This window comes from Frankliniella occidentalis, unplaced genomic scaffold (genome assembly GCF_000697945.3).
Source record: "Frankliniella occidentalis isolate FOCC.00 unplaced genomic scaffold, Focc_3.1 Scaffold170, whole genome shotgun sequence".
Taxonomy (NCBI): Eukaryota; Metazoa; Arthropoda; class Insecta; order Thysanoptera; family Thripidae; genus Frankliniella; species Frankliniella occidentalis.
Window position 1 is genome coordinate 193,289 of NW_026267296.1, and position 16,911 is coordinate 210,199.

General features: G+C 54.4%; 1 protein-coding gene across 1 annotated transcript in view; it reads left to right on the plus strand.

The window, feature by feature from the left end:
* The first annotated feature begins 13,362 nt into the window (after positions 1-13,362).
* LOC113213653 (neuroligin-2-like) overlaps positions 13,363-16,911 on the plus strand; it is a 15,236-nt gene continuing 11,687 nt past the window's right edge. Inside the window, exons 1-2 of the mRNA XM_052271709.1 lie at positions 13,363-13,513; positions 15,809-15,955. Coding sequence (XP_052127669.1) covers positions 13,486-13,513; positions 15,809-15,955 — 175 coding nt within the window. The 5' untranslated portion in view covers positions 13,363-13,485. The remainder of the gene's footprint in view (positions 13,514-15,808; positions 15,956-16,911) is intronic.

The following is a 16,911-nucleotide window of genomic DNA, read 5'->3' on the forward strand; positions in this document are numbered from 1 at the left end:
TCTCTCTCTCTCTCTCTCTCTCTCTCTCTCTCTCTCTTTCTCTCTCTCACCCTCGCCGTTTCCGTCCCTCCCAATCTTTCCTGCCCACTCACAGACTTTTCACTTCGACATATACCACTTCCTGTACACCCCCTCCCTCCTACACACACACGCCCGCACACACACACAGAGGAGCCAACCCTATCGTCACCCAGGCCTACGCTATGCATATATGCATGCCAACGCCTACTCCTTTGACGGCAGACCCTGCTGCTCCTCGGACTCAGCTATCGATTTGTTATTTCCGGTTTGCTGTTTGTTTTCTCCTTTTTTTATCTCATTTTTCTTTCTCTGTAGAGGCACATTACTTCGTTGTGTATGGCTGTGTCAGCCATACCTTCTTGGCCCGTTCTTCTGCTCTTGAAAAGCTTTATCAGTGGGCAGCCGGCTTATGTATGTAGGCCTAGTTCTGATTTCCTTCTGTCTACACTGTATAAATCTGGGGCCTCAGCCCAGCAGTTGTGCGACTTATGTTGCACGATACTAGAACCTGTGCAACATATGTCGTGCAGCTGCCGGATACCTTTGTGTTGACTTGACATATCATATAAACAGGAAACAGCTATACAGTCTACCATGGGACCAAGGAGGGAGGGCACCAACCCGCACCAACCAGTGCACGACAACAAAGGGTCTCCCCACAAGGCGTCCAGCAGCTATGTGACTTGAGTAGTACAGGTTCTTGGGCCATACATCTTAAGTCACAGAGTTGCTGAAGACCCCTGCTTCACAGCGTACCTGAATGTCCGCCAGTTCCCCAAAGGGGACTTCAGCTAGAGGCCTGAAATTCTTAGGGTGCTGAACCGAGTTACCAATGGAGCGAGCGAAGCATGGGTGGCGGCATCGAGCTTTGTCAGAAGAGTATGGGCCTAACTGGCCTTTACTGCAGCTCCAGTCTCCCGTGTAGCCGCGAGAGTACTTGTTGCTGTGTCAGTCCGGCGCATTGTCATTCTCACTCGAAGTGCCGCGGGGCGGGCGCGCGTGATCACGGCGTAGGCTGCTAGCGCGCTGCTTTAAGACGTATCTCGCCTGTCGCGCCCGTGACGCTGCCAATCTGCAAGCGCCCCGGGGAGTGGGGAAGTGGGAGAGGGGGGGTCTCATTGCCTTCTTCTCTAGACACCCTTGATCTATAATTCAGCCCGCACCCCCCTCCCCCCTCATGGTCTCCGCCTCCTGCCTCGGCGTTACACAGCTAACGGACGTTGCTGCCCGGAAGACCAACCTTGGTTAAGGGCAATGTACATGGCTTATCCAAAGACCCGGCGCAGTGCCTTGCTGCGCTCAAGTTGCCGGCGGCCGCCAAAGGGAACCCGCGTACTGCGCAGTTGTGCAGCTGACCTGCACAATGCAAACTGCAGTGTGACGAGTTATCCCTCAAAAAGAAGGATGTGAACATGCTCTCGTGAAAGTGTTCGTTTGACTAATGTCGAGACTTTAGCTCATTGTGCAGTGAACAGTGATTGAAAATGATTTCCTAACGGTTCGCACGCGGTCTTCATCCATCCGGCACCTGCTATGAAAACTGATGTGTAGAACAGGTTGCTTTTAAGCGACGAACTGTTGTTAATACGAACTTGATATTATCCATGCTCCCTGGGATTGAAAGCGGCGAACGTATTAGTTCTATACAGTTATAAATGTGGAACGAAATTTCGCCTCTTCTTTGCGTCAAACTGTTCTAAACTTGCATTAGCAGAGTGGTATGCGGCGGGGCTGGCGCGCGTGCGGTGGGGTGCAGTGTGCAGGGCGGGGGGTCGGCTGGGGGGTCGGGAGGTGGCGGCAGCACCGCTGGCCCCGCCAGGATGAGGGAGATGTTTAGGGGGGGGGGGAGGGGCTCGGCGCCGGCTGGTAGATTTATGGGGTCCTCAGGGATCCGAAATGCGATCGGCATCCTCCAAATTTAATTCAGACCATTCTGGCTCTCTCGCACGCACGGCCCGACCGCGCTCCACCGTAATATTATATGTATCGATCTGTTGCGTGTTGGGTGTGGGTCGCCCTGTCAGAGATGACGACCACTTTCAACATCAGTGTGTGTTCCAATCTTGTGGACTGCTGTCAAAAATGAATGCATTTCTGTTCAGAGACATTTATTACAATCTTGTTTTAAGAGCTATCAGTTTCATTTTGTTAGGCAGAAATGTGTGTTTTGTGCGCGGCCTCGACAGCAGCTTGTGAGGTGATAGTTGGTGAGGAGGACTTCGGCAGGACGACGGGAGAAAGATGAGAGAGAGAGAGGAGAGAGAGAGAAAGAGAGAGAGAGAGAGGGAGGGAGAGAGAGAGAAAGAGAGAGAGAGAGAGAGAGAAAGAGAGAGAGAGAGAGAAAGAGAGAGAGAGAGAGAGAGAGAGAGAGAGCACTCCCGGAAATGTGAGTGGTTTCATTATCACGACGGCAAGTGCCGGCCATATACGCGGAGGGTCATGTCCGCCCGTAGCGCCGGCCCAGGGCCTTACCGAGGGCCATAAAGGCCTGAGGTGGCTGGCTGTGTGTTCACCTTCCGATCGCCCTTCGCTTGCCGTACCATCCCCCTTGTCCCGAGGTTCATGGCCGGGAGTGGCGTGGCGTGGCGGCTGCTCAGCACCGTGCTGGCGGGGCGGGGTCACGCGCCCTCCCTGATTGAATGAGGTCATTAACGCACACCAAGTTAATTGGCCAATTGACGGCGACACGACGCGACGGGAATAAAAGACGCCAAGTGTCCTTTTAATTTCCTCTTTGTTATTTTTTGCCTTCTCTTCCTTTAGAATTGTTTTTTTCCTCTGTCCCTCTTTCTCTCTTTCCCTGTGTGTCGGTTCATGACTGCGTCACGGTTTACAGTGGACTCCGTCGAATAGAATCTCTTGCTGAGGTGGGCAAAAAAAAAAAGAAGAAACCCATCTCCTCGGTCATTGAGGCCACGACGCCACCGGTGATCCATTTCCATCTCCATCCAGAGCTTGGAGACCGTAATTAAAGCCCCTCCATCACTGCCTCCTGCCTCCCCCTGTCCGTCTAAGACACGAAACTGCCACCCTTTTGCTCATCGCACTTAAATTTCTCTGGACAAAGAAAACTCTGGTAGAGGAAAAACTGCGTCCATATTTGGGATGCTTGCGAATCATACTTTTGTTGTTTATTTTGGGCTAACGTAATACGGTTCGCTCTCATCCTGTTGCTGTTTTCTTTCACCTCTTGACAGTATTTCTGCTGCGTAAAAACCTTTATAAGCTACTGACAACTGTTTACATCAGTAATGCGAAATAATTTCTCTTTTAATTACTGACAATATTTTCTTATATCAGCGAGTTACTTACAACAATATACAGAAACTGTAACAAATTAGTGAGGAATCCTGCTGCTGTGTTCCTTTGTGGGCGCCATAACATTCTAAAAGTGCAAAATTTCAGAAACAGTTTTCATGTTGTTGTAAAACCGCTATGAGTTTGACCTTTCACGTACGCGCTTGCCCGAGCGATGTCGTTGGCCGCAGCAGGCTGGGCTGCTGGCTGCCTATCGCGCGGTCCGCAGGGGCGCGGCTCGCGGCCCCAGCGCCACCGAATGTGTGCAGTACAGATGAGCCGAATCAACGCGCGCGCTGGAGCCAGGGCCGGGTACCCGATGCAAATATCAATTTGTAGGCAAATTGGATGTTCATCATTTCCTATTCTAGCAGTTCGGGTTACTGTTCCTCTATGTGCGCTTCCTGGGCCGGAATCTATTGAGTGTAGAGTGGGAAGGGGAGGGGGATGACTGTGGTCGCGGAGGCACGTGGGTTTGGGCACTGCTGGTCTCTTCTCGCTCCAGCATGCACGCACTCGCCAACAAACGCTGTAAATTGGAGCTAATTTGACTCAGTGTTGAGCAGTGCCCTCGGGAGCTCAGAACGAGTGGGGCAGAAGCGGGTGGGGCGGTAGAGGGGTAGGGGGCAGCTGTGGGGAGACAGACAGGAAGTTCTCACGGCAGAGGACACGCAATACGAGGGGAGTTTCCATCCCGCGGCCGGCCGACTGTCCCTCACAGCCACCCGTCTGCCACCCTCTTCCTCGCCCCCCCCCCCCCGCCGCGCCGCCCCCCCCCCCCCCCCCCCCCCCCCCCCCCCCCCCCCCCCCCCCCCCCCCCCCCCCCCCCCCCCCCCCCCCCCCCTCCCTGAGGTGTCGGAGGGCCGGTCGCCACAGTAGTTGTTTTACTAACTCATTTACCGTCCTGGCGCTTTTGGAGGTCGGCCGGTCTGACTTTGACGGAAGAAGCCGCCCACTGCGCCAGCCCTTACAAAAGGCAACAACTTTTGCAGTAACAGTTGCGTCAAAGAATGTCTCTCCCTAGTTTTTGATCTGAATTTTACACAATTGCGGTTCTGAGTTCTGAGATTTTAAAAATGGTCTAAGAAAAAATGAATATTGCAGATCCTTTTTTAAAAAAAAAATCTACTATACGCCCTTCGGTACACAGTCACACTGATTTGTGAGTATGCTTTGTCTCAGTGCCGTGAATAGCGCCATGTCTTTCAAGGGCTCATCAGCCAACAACAGACATGTAACACTGCAACTTTTGAGGCCTGAACTGTGTTCTAAGTGGCTCTCTAGAGTCAACCTCTCCCTATCCCCCCCCCCCCCCCCCCTCTCTCAATCCGCAGAGCCGCGCTCTGGCGTATATGTTGTGTACATCCAACTTGCTCCCTAATTCGGCCTAACAATCCCTGTCAAATTAGCAACTTTCTTAATATCTGCGGGCGCTTGGATTCGGGTCGAAAGCGGTAGTGCCAGCAGGTTTCCTCATTTGCCGAGGAATGTGTTACACGGCCGGGAAACAAAGTTTTCCCCTCTTTCCCCGAAGTGTAGGGCCGGAGCTGCGCCGCACGGGCCCGAGGACCAGGCTGGCCGGATCACTTGGCGGGGGAATCGAGTCTCGGGGGAGAGATGGAGAAAGTCGTCATTCACTTGGTGCTTTATTTATTGAATCGCCGACAAATTTAGCGGCCGGTCTCTGCGTCCAATCTCCCGCCGGGCGGTCAGGCCGGAACACAGAGAACAGTGGACGGGGGCGCAGAGACTCTGTCGGACTCTGTCATCATTGTAAGACACGCCTGGGCCGACCCGACCACAACGCGCACCTGCTCGTCCACAATGTGGCATTCGAGGTTGAAGGATCGGCATGCCTCCTGATACGACAGAGCCCTGCCATATAAATATGTATTTTTAAATGAAAATACGTATTATAATTTTTTTCACTGGTACCGCATTAGTTGTCCCTACCAGTGTGTTAGTTGTCCCAACTTTAATGTGTTAGTTGTCCTAACTTATGTGCTATCGGCTCTCGTGACAAACGCGCATCAACTCTGCCATTGCTAAAATGCTCGCTGTGCGCACACCAGCGAACATATAAGCTGACTCAACTAACCATGGTTTTTTTCCCCCGTGAGTGCACGGCGCGCGGCTGTCTCCTCCTGATACCACAGAGCACTTACACCAGGTTGTGCCGAGCACGGCGCGCCGTCACCTCCGAATACCTCCATTACTCATTTAGGCTTCCCCTCACGAACCTTATTCCGCGCCTGTAGGAAATAATTGTCACGCCGTGTCACACACACTGCCGGATTACAAAGCGGCCGGGGCGGGCCGCAGGTGGGAAATTGTTATGGTCCATAAGTTGTCCAAACAGTTGAGTCCCCCCACCCCCTTCCCCCTTTCCAGCCGCCCCCGGCGGCCCCGCGCGCGCCACTCCCAGGAAGAAGAGGGTGGCCGCGCCAACTTTACAGACTCCTAAGGTCGAAAATACCCGGGCCGCACCTGGGCGTGGCGTGGCGTGGCGGCCTGGGGGCCTCGGGGCCCGGGGGAGCTTTGTTCCACTAAACGGGCCCGCGCTCTTCATTAATTAGGAACCAACACATTGATACTCGCCGCGCGCTGCCCCGCCGGCGCGACCTTCCCGCCCTTATTTTAATATGCCACTCTCGCCTGATCCCCCCCCCCTTCCCCCTCCGTTCCTTTCCTTTCCCAATCTGGGCGTCCCCTTTCTCAGGCAAATACTGGCGAGGCTGCTCCCTGAGTGGCCACTCGAAGGGCCAAAGAAATCTCCCGATCGAGTTTTTTTTTCCTTTTTTTTTTTGTTTTCGTTGACTTTGTTGTGTGGGGTGGCTATTTTTGTTTACGTGCGAGCGCGACTTGGCCGTGGCCCGCTACTCTGGGCGTGTACTGGTCGGTCAGGCTCGTGGTCGTGTTTGCTTATTGTACACGATGAAGCTATAAATCTTCCTTTACCCTCGGGACAATTAAGATAAATCTCCCCCTTCACTACCCTCTAACTTTCTCTCCCCCCCACCTGCGGCCAGCTTGGGTAGCAGTGGTACTCCCCTTTCGCCTCCCTCCCCTCTCGGGGGCGACCCTTCCCCCTCCCCTTCACCACAGATCCAACTCAAAGCCTTCCCGGGGTATCGGCTGGGCGATCAATGGGGACGACCAAGGGAGTAGGGGTGGTGCTCCCTTAACCACCTTCCTCTCTAAACCTCACACTCACAGACATCCGCACAAAACTGATGTTTGTTCTCGAAATGAAAACGACGGCCGAACTATAACAAAAATTTAATTTGTTGATGCGGCAATGGAATGGATGTGATTCAAATTAGGATTTTCAAGACGACTCCCGCTTTGCTGATTCCGCTGGCGCGGATGTCGTTGCCTCGTCGGTCCCCAGCGGGTCTGCGCAGCGGAGCTCACGGGATCGGAGTTTAATCCCGAATCCCGCCACCTAAGCGTTGGGCACACACGGGTTTCGGGGATCCAATCAGGACCACTGTAACCCACCGCATCGCCCCGGCCCGCCGCTGAAAGCACCTCACACCAGATTGGATGACGAACGATTTCATTCTAAGCCAACAGGTTGTTTTTTTTTTTCTTTTCTACGTTATATTTTCCGTGCCTGCCAGGGGAGGGGCGCTAGTTTTTTTTTATACCTTGATGTCGAAACTGTTTGCTCTCCTTGTAGTTAACCACCGCCACCACCTCCGGCGCTCTCGCCGTGGCGTCCGCTGCTTGGTGCTGCTTGGCTCTGTGTGCTGCGGGTACACAGCGGTCGGCCGCGCGCCGCCCGGCCCCGGATGCGCCCAAGCAGATTCTGTTTCGAAAAGGTCAAGCAGGACTGTTGTCGACCCGCTTTGGCGACCTGACCCCACCTTCCGAAACGTTTCAACGAAATGCACTAGCTTTGGAAGGTCTGAAAAAATACAACGGTATGTTGCACTTTCAGTGTAAACACCAAACATTTTCGTAGATTTTACGAAAAGTTTCTATCCGAAACTTACGAATTTCAATTGAAGAATTACAGGCAGGCATTTCAGTTCAACCGCGAGTTTGAAAGCCGTTTGTAAATCGCAAACTGAAATAAAAGTCGTCGCGGGATTTACAAAGATATTTTTTCGGAACAGTGCCCTAACGATTCCGGAATGGGCCTGCACCCCTCTAACACGCTGGGCTGGGCAGGGCGTCGCGCCCAGTGAGCGACTGGCACTTTGCTATACTGTTGGATTTTCAGAGCTCGCTTCATTTACGACCGCAATAATGCCTTATTGGTTCTGGAGAAGAGTTTCACCTCCACAACCACCAGTCCAAGTGTGCAGCCATTCAATGAGTATTCGTGTGCCTGCGCCCGCCACGCCACGCCACGCCGCGAGGTTCGCGCGCGCTCCCTGGATTGGGTGCCGTGGCTGAGTTTACGATTCGAGCCGCCGCGAGGAGCGGTGCGAGCGGCGCCAGGAGTGAGAGAGATCTTAATCCAATATCCCTGCCTTCCGTTTCGTTGGTCGCACTGCGGCGGCGGCAGCGGCAGTCGAAGGCGCGAAGGTTTTTTTTTTCCTATTGAGAGAGGACGATGCCGTGGGATTGGCCGTGGAGTGGAGATTGGGGAGGGGGGAGGACTAGTGTAGTGCTGAGGATAGTAAATTGGGGGCCCACCACCACACCGCGCGCCACTCCGAGCTGCCGGGCCTGCCGGGCCGGGCACGAGAAGGAGTTGGGGAGCGAAATCCTACCAAGACGTCGTATTGTAATGCAGAAGGCCTGCAAAGCAACGGATAATGTGTTGGTGCGTGTGCTTGTTGTGTGACGTGTGTGTGTGTCTGGAGAGGGTGTGGGGGCGGCTTTTTGAATGCGTATAGTTAAACATGACGGGGAGGGAGGAGGGGGTGGTCCTTGCGAGGGAAGGGGGAAAGGGGTCGGGGAGGGACGGGAGCGAACTGAAGTGGGCCGCGGCTTTACCTCTCGGCTTACTGTGTTTCGAGAGGCTTACCGGACGTGCATCGTGATTTCAGACGATGGCATTAGAAGAGCGGTTGCGAAGGGGCGCAAGGGGGGGGGGGGCAGCATCCTCTGGCGCGGTTGCCGAGGCACGGGTATGGAGGGGGAGAGAAGGGGTGGCCGACGCCGGCCTCCGGCACCGCAGCGGACGCAACGGCCGTTTTGCTCGGGAAATGAGGCCCAGCGCTGCGAACTTTTCCCGCCAAAAGTCAGTGCTTTGGGAAGGGGGTCGGCGGGGTTGGGAGGAGAGACTGGTGGTGCGGCAGCGGCGGCGGTGTGGACCGTGGCATCCTGTATCCCCCCTCCCCCTCCCCATTGTGAGTGCCGTCAAGGTGGCTCGCCGCCTGGCTGCTGCAAAAGGAGAAGCAGCCCGTCCTGTGGCACACTGGGTCATTGTAGGGCAGTGCGCGCCGCGCAGCGCCCGCCCGCAAAATTATTAGGGGGGGTCGGGGGTGGTGTGCGGGCGCGAATTATTCGCGAAGTTTCTGGCGGGGTATGGCATTGCAGCCCGGCCGACCGACCCGGTCCGCGGTGTGTGTGCGCGTGGGGGCTACCCCGGTGCTGGGGGAGGGCAGGTAGAATGCTTTGCCCCCCCCCCCTGCTCCCGTTGATGTTTTCGGTCTCTGCTCTAATTTTGCCGCCACCCGTAAGGGTAGCCATGCCGCGCGGTCGGCCCGCAGCCCGTGCACGGGTACGGGCTGCATAGCTGCGGGCGCCGTGGGGGGTGGGTGGGAACTGGGAATGGCAACTGCGTTGCATATCCGCGGTATGAAGCTCATATGGCGTTCCCCCAGCACCACATCGAGTGAGTGATCAGTGAGTGAGTGGGGGTGTGCGTCATTGAGTCAATGAATGGGTCGGTAAATGAGGCAGTAATTTAGTGAATGAGTCAGTGCATTGATAAACTAAGTGTTCAACTGCTCAACACTTGCAAGTTGCATACTTGCAAGTGTGCAACTGCAAGGTGAATACTTGCAAGTGTGCAACTGCAAGGTGAATACTTGCAAGTGTGCAACTGCAAGGTGAATACTTGCAAGTGTGCAACTGCAAGGTGAATACTTGCAAGTGTGCAACTCGGTAAGTGTGCACTTGCAAGTGTGCAACTCGGTAAGTGCGCACTTGCAAGTGTGCAACTCGGTAAGTGTGCACTTGCAAGTGTGCAACTCCTTGGTTGAGCACTTCCTACACAGGAAGTTTTGAACCGAGAAGTTGTACATTTGCAAGTGTACGAATACGGAGTTGCACACTTGCAAGTGTTCAACTTGCAGTTGCAGACTCTCAAATGTTGAGCAGTTGAACACTTAGTTTATCAGTGTGAATAGTGAGTTGGCTTTTCTTCGTTCCTCCCTTTCTCTTGTACTCATTGGAACTTTATATGTTCTTCCCCTTCCCTCCGTATCTCTAAGTTCTACGCCGAAGCCTGTAACACATCGGAAACACTCCCCTGCTCTGATGAGGGTCGCGGCGGGAATGCCGCGCCGCCACCACCGCGCCTTCTCGGAAATTTCTCATAGCCGTGACTAACGAGGCGTAACGTAACGCGCTCGGTAAGGAATTTTATCATTACTCACACACACACACACGCCTGCGCGCGCACACACACGCCCGACCACTCAGCGGCCAACTACTTTATGATGAACGAGAGTGGAAAGTTGTAAGAGAGGGAGAGAGAGAGGAATATATATATGTATGTATAACATTTTCATCGGCGTGGTTAGTTGGCGGTGGCGGGGAAATTCAAAATGGTGGTGCGCGATAGAGAGGGGGGTAGACAGGGTTGAGAGACAGTTTCATAAGGCCCCAGTCCATTGTCTTGACCGCTGTGCGGCGCCGTGCGCCGGGAGGAGCACCTGGAGGGCCCTCGGCGTGGAGCCGGCCCTCGACGAAACAGACCGACCCCCGCGATAAAACCGATAAATTGAGCGAGAGGGGATAGAAAGCAGGGTGGAGAGGGGCCGAGAGGGGGTGGCCTTTTGATAGAAGCCTGAATGCGGGGTGCACTGACAAAAAAGCGCGGAAAGAACGTGGTATCTTTACTTCCTAAAACAGCAAAAAGAAAACATGGTTCCATAGAACTGGCCGTGAAAGCAGAAGCTGATGAAGGTGTGTACGTAGAAAATTAGGGGGGCGTTAAACAATTAATAGTAATATTATTTATTCTACTTCAATTCCCGTATATTCTTTTTAAACAACGCCGAGATGTTGGTAAAGTATGCCCATAACCACTCGATCATTCTATAAGGTTCGGTTTAGACTGTAGGCCTAATCTAAAACAACAAACGGACCCGACAACAATTTGAAGACGGCGACGGCGCGTACCACAATAAGCTTTCAATGCATGGGGTGATTATCAGAAAAACTGTAAACATTTTTAGGAGCAGTCGTTTTTCTAGTGTTTGTGGCTTGCAGAGCATTATACACGCACGGACGCACGGGCCGTCCCGGTGCGTAACCTGGAGCGCCTGCAGTCGGTCGCCTAGGCCACCCGGTGCACACGGGAGCCAGCGTGTTGCCTATCCTGGGTCCGCAGGCGCCCGGGCGGGTCCGGAGCGGTCGCACCCGCCTGTCCCGCCGCGGCCTGCGACAGTTTTCCAGTTTTTCTATTCCTTGCGTACAAGTAAGGGAGAGAGAGAGAGGTGGGTGGGTGGGATTGGGAATCGGAGCGGGAGAGGGAGGAGCACGGGGAGTAGTCTTTGCATTATCAGCTGGAGCAGGCACGCAGAGAGGCAAGGCACAGTCCAGAAAGGAAGGGGCGGGGGATGGCAGGAGGGGAGGGAGGGGAGGGGAAGTCGTAGAACCGCGGATTGTAGTATGCAGCGATTTAGCTGTTGTGGTCCGTTCTCGCCCGCCCCTCTACTCGCTGACCTGGAAGGGAGCAGAGCCGAAGGAGTGGAGGGTGCCCAGTGGCCCCTGCTGCTCATCGGGAGTCGCTTCACCGTGCGCAAAGATGAATAGGAACCACGGGGAGAGACAAAGAACGAGAGACGGACAGAGATGGAGGGGTAAGGGGGGAGAGAGTAAAGCCGACCCTGACCGCGCACAGGTTCATCCGCATTCGTGGGGATGATTTTCATCTTCATTTATTTTTTTGTTCTATTTCATCGTAATCGTGAGCGCGTGGGCAGAATTCGCGTGAGCGGCCCACGGAGTGCTATTTTAAAATAAAAAATATTTCCGACTCCAACTCTGCCTCTCTGCAGAGCCATGGCGGCTACTGCTTTATCTGCCCCGCCTGCCACCTGGTTCAGCCTTGGTTTCTCCTCGCTCCCTTCGCAAAGATATTATCTTGATAACATTTTTTTTTATTTGAATATGTGTCCCGAATTTTTAGCATGATGAAAAGAGACCAGAGAGTTGTCAGTGAACTGCAGACCACCACCAACAATAACAAAACGAGACACACGCCTCAGCATAAAAAAAAAAAATAAAGTGGTCGGTCGCCGTGATGGCGCTGCAAATGGAGAGGGTCGTCAGGATCCGCATCGGGCTGCGGCGGCTCATCTCGGGAGAGCAGAACGCTTGTTTATTTCCGCGCGCCCAAATGTCCTGCTGCTGAGCTCTGCCGCTGCAGGCGTGGTGAGGGGTTTTGGGGGGGGCGCGTGGTGTGAAAATACTGCCCCGCCCGACCTCGCTCTACCACCACCCGCCCGCGGAGATTTTCCTCTCCACCGCTTTCCCGCACCACAGCAGCAGCAGCAGCTTTCTTTGGGGTGCCGCAAGTTTGGCCACGGCACACGCTGCGCCCCACCTCGCTCCACCCCGCCACGCCACGCCGTGCCACGCACCCAGGAAGGCGAGAGGAGTCTCGCCCGCCGCGTCAGGCGCGCCGTAATGGGCAAGTCTTGTTCGTTGCGGTTCGGCTTTTCCTTATATTTCGCGCCCGGCATGCAGGAGGAGGAGGGGAGGAGTTGAACCGCGTGGGGAGGGTGAGGAGGGGGTTGAGCGTGCGGGTTGCAACATCACCGCACCGCCACTTGTAACGCACTCCCTGTGAAGGCTGTGCGGTGCGGGGCCTGGCTGTATTATCTGATCCGGTTGGAGAGCTCCCTCTCCCTCTCCCTCTCCCTCTCCCTCTCTCCCTCTCTCCCTCTCCAGCCACCCTCCCCGTGCTGCTTCCAGCCGCCTCGAGCGAGCCGCAGACAAAAGAAGGTGTCACGAGCCAAGTGTGCCCTGGCTGCCGCTGGCTGCCGCTGGCGGCACCTGGTAGTGATGTCCAATGGTCGGTCAACCCCCCACTCCACCTGTCTGCCGTCTCTCTCTCACGCGCTAGCCGGCCGCTAGCTCCGTCCCTCTCGCTCGCCCGATGGGCACCCATCGGCGCCGAGCGACCGACCATTGGACACCACTAGCACCTGGGGCCCGGGCCGGCCTAGTGAGGGCGAGCTCTCCACCGCAGGCGGCGGGCTGGCTTTGGGGCCTAAGAGGAGCCCGGCCAGCGGCGCGAGCGGGCGCGAACGCTTTTGTTGTGGCTTCTACTCTATCGAAAAAAAATTGTATCCTTATTTTTTATGTAAAGTATATGCGTTTAACTGACGATTTTAAATTCCTCCAAAGGAATCCTTTGCATACTCTTACTTCCGGGAATTTCACACTGCTGTTTGGCACGTCTGCGCTAACTTAACCGTCTGTCCTCATATCTGCTCTGAGCAAAATATTTCTTTCCGGGCACTAAACGTTCGTCTACACGGTAAAATTAGTTTCTTGTATTTCAAGACGTGGTCTTGGATACCCTTGGCTATGTCCATAAGATCCAAGACCGGGTCTTGAAATACAATGAACTTTTTTTACCGTGTAATGCTGCCGACTTTTGTCCCAGCTCAAAATGGGATAGTGCCCCTCCATTGAGTTTCAGTGCTGTACTCTAAATTTTCTTTGCCTGGGATGCTACACGTTACCTCCCAGCGCTAGACGTATAGTGGAACGAAAAAGCTTCTGGGCACTAAACGCGCGCGTATACTGCTCAGGCAGATATTTTTTTTCTCAGTTTGATGCATCTTATTCTATATGTTTGTTTAGCTTTACATTCTGCCTGTTACGGGTTGCGAGAAGTTGTTAATCGATTTTCCCATTTGTTGCAGGAACCCTAATGACCCGCGCGCGGAGCAGCAGAGCCACAAGTGGGAGGAGGACAGAGAGACTCGCAGCAGGTTCAAGGACATCCAGTGGGAGAAGTACGAGATGAGCACGCAGCTGTACCTCAGCATCAGTAAGTGGTTTATATGCACCCCAATAATTTCGGCAAATTTTAGCATGTCTCTAGTGATTGGTCGCAAATGGTCCTCTTGATTGCATAAATTCGATAAAATAATCTGCACTGGAAAAAAAATTGCAAAGTCACACCTTTCCAGGAGCACCAAGGAAATTTTGAGTAATGCCTTTGTACATACTTTTAAGAGACTTAAGAGACTGCGAAGAACTATTGTCGTTAGCTATGAATGTCTTCAGATGCATCTTGCATTTGGTGAAGGTCATTCCCACTCGAAGGTTTCAGATGATTTGACAGCAAGAGTGCACCAAGAGAAGTTTAACAATACCCAACACTCAAAATTGCGCGCCAGAAAATCACACAAAATCGTGACTATTGCGTCATGTAAAAGAAAAGTGTGCGACATCCATGTCATTCACAGAATAGTGCGTGACTACCGGGGGGAAAGTGTATGTCTAAACAAGAGAGTAACTTGGTGTCAAACAAATTTTTGTGTGACCCATATTGGCATTTCATTTTACGTGTGCGGATGTCACACACTTTCGATTTCTAGAAAATGTGTTTGAAGAGCGTGCATAGGCATCCTTTTCTAAAGCCGCAAACCGTACACTGCGTCGACTTTTGGTCTTTCTCTCTCGTCGGCCGGGCCTGCTGCCGTAGCGTTTCCCTTCATCCAGCATCACCCCCCCCCCCTTTTTCTTCTCGTCCTCCAATTAAAAGTTAGATGAGTGCGGGGCTTCGTGTTAACATCGATATACTTAATAAATGCAAGATAAGAAAGAATGCCATCGCGGTGGCCCAAACTGTCGGAGTGCCTCCCAAGTTTTCCTGTCGCCGTGAAAAGCGAGGGGGGAGAGAAAGGATAGAAAGGAGCGAGAGAAAAGGAGAGGGGCGAGGAAGTTCGAATGCAAGGCTCCGGCTAAAGGTATAAAGAGAGGAACAAAGAAAACCAAAAAAAGAAAGGAAAACCAAGTTGCGATGGGGGGGGGGGGGCAGCAACGGCCGGCCAGGCGGATCAGTCGAGTAGGAAATGGAGGCCGTTCTTTTCATGATTTCACTTTGCTTCGCGCTGTCACGAGGTGAATGGGCCTGTAGTCTCCTCGGCCGCTTCCACATCCCTCATCCAACTCCATCCCCATCACCGGGCAGCGCGACGGGCCGCCGGGTTCAATACTTTATATATCAGACCGTGGAAATGAAGGATTGTCACCGGGGCGTCAACGGCCAGGCGTCGTCCGCGCTGAAATACGTACAAATAAAAGAGCGCCACGGTCCTTCGCGAGCTTGGCCGATGTTTGGAGCAGGGCGGATGATTTTACGGAGATGGAACTGGGCGAGGGGAGGGAGGGGGGGAGGGGGAGATCCATTCCCTACTCCAACTCTCTTCCTCTCCCCCTCTCTCACTTTCTCCTCCTAGAAGTCGGTCCTGGACATTAGCGTCCACGACATCGCCGAGTGTGCCCAGCCTGGCGGCCCTTTCCTTCGATCCGTCCTCATTAGTCGCGATGTTCCGCGGCGAGAATAAACAACGTAGCCTCGCTTCGCGCGGGGCGGGGCGGGGCGAGGCGAGGCGGGGCGCTCGTACGACTCACAAGTGTAATTTGGCGAGGACGTGGTTGCGTGCCGCCTGGAGGGTGGGGGAGGGGGCGGCGGGGAGGGACCTGCGCGCCGCGCGCTACGGGCGGGGAATGAAAACAGACCCAGAGTCACCCGAGAGATGAACGTCTACTAAAAAAGGACGGCGACGTGACCGCCATCTAGAAGCCAGTCGTCGTCCGCCGCGACTGGAGTGGGGGCGGTCAGCCGCCTGGATGGATGGATGGATGGATGGATGGATGGATGGATGGATGGATGGATGGATGGATGGATTTGGGAAGTAAGGGGTGGCGGTAAGGGGGGAAGTTGGGGGGAGAGGGTCATCGGATGCACATTGTGGGGGCCAGATGGAGTGCCGATCCTTTCCACGTTGCACATGGAAGGGCTGCTGGGGAGAAGGGGGAGGAGATTGCCGAAGGCGTGTGAGCTCCGAGATAGAGGGGCGTGGGGAGGCATGAAGACGTCAGGTCGTCAGGCTGCAGCAGCCCGGCTGCGGGGCACACCGTGACAAAGACGCCACTGCTTTCATCACATCTATACGGATGGGTTCACTGGAAAGACAAAGGTGTTAAGTCACATCTTTAAACGGGACCTATGTATCAAAAATTTCATTGGCACTGCTGCAAAAGGTGCACCCTACCACCTTTGTTTTATCCCGAGGATGTCGCCTCATCTGATTGTTTTTGTCCTCTGTTCCAGCCCAGAAGCCGCGGCTCAAGAGCCACTACCGGGGCCACCGCATCGCCATCTGGCTGGACCTGATCCCACAGCTGCACCGCGCCGGCGGCCAGGACGTGGCCATGCGCCACCACCACTTCCACGAGAAGGGCGAGCGCTACTTCTCCGGTGAGACAGACGGAAGCTTCGCACAACTGGGTCACGGATCCGCCGGACGCGCACAGAGAGATCTGGCGCGCGCGGATATCTGACAAGGGCGGGCAAAAGAATATAGCTGGCCGCTGGGAAAGTCTTGACCGGTCAGGAGAGTTTTTAAACAAGTTGTCGGGTACGGGGAAAGGGGGGGGGGGGTCTCACCCGTCTCGTCGTCTCCCGTCCTGACTATTCCCCGTAAAATAGCTGCAAAACGCAACACACCACGAGAAAAGGAAAACAATCATCTTTAGAAGACTGTGGATAATTTTACTTTCCTGTCGTAGAGAAATGCTTTGTTTGCAGTTAACAATGCCCCCGCATCCGCAAATTGCAAAGCGTTTAAGAAGGTGAAAGGAAGTGAACAGTTAAGGTGCCGTTCGTCTCGCGAACCACTACAGGTGCCTCTGCACTCAGCAAACCTCACGACATATTGCATCAAATAATAGACAAAGCCTGCTAGTCAGTAGTCCTTTCTATGATTACGTTGAAAAGGGTCGAAAATGTGTGCAGTCATATAAATGTTTGCAGTCAGATAAAATAAAACTTCGCACGGCCCTCTGCGGGGGGCGCTACGTTACGTGACGGTCCCCAACAGCGAGGACGGTCGCTCTGCTCGTGGCCGTTGGGTAGCAGCGCGTACCGCCCTCTCGCCCGGCCCAGCCTCGCCTCGCCGGCTGAAGGGGTTCTGTTTTCTTTTCGCCCCTGAAGAGAGAATCTCCGCCACGTCGCCCCCCTCATTTCCAGAGTGGCAGCGTGCGGCCCTGGCTGGCGCTTGGGGCGGGGCAGGGTCTGGGGGTGGCGTGGGGCTGCTGGGACTCGTCGGAGGTGCAAGACAGGAAAACCGTAAACCCCCTAAGGGTGCCGTAAACTGGAGAGGAGCAAGGCATTTGTACCGGTTCGATTCCGCGCGCCCTGATTTGGGCGTAGCT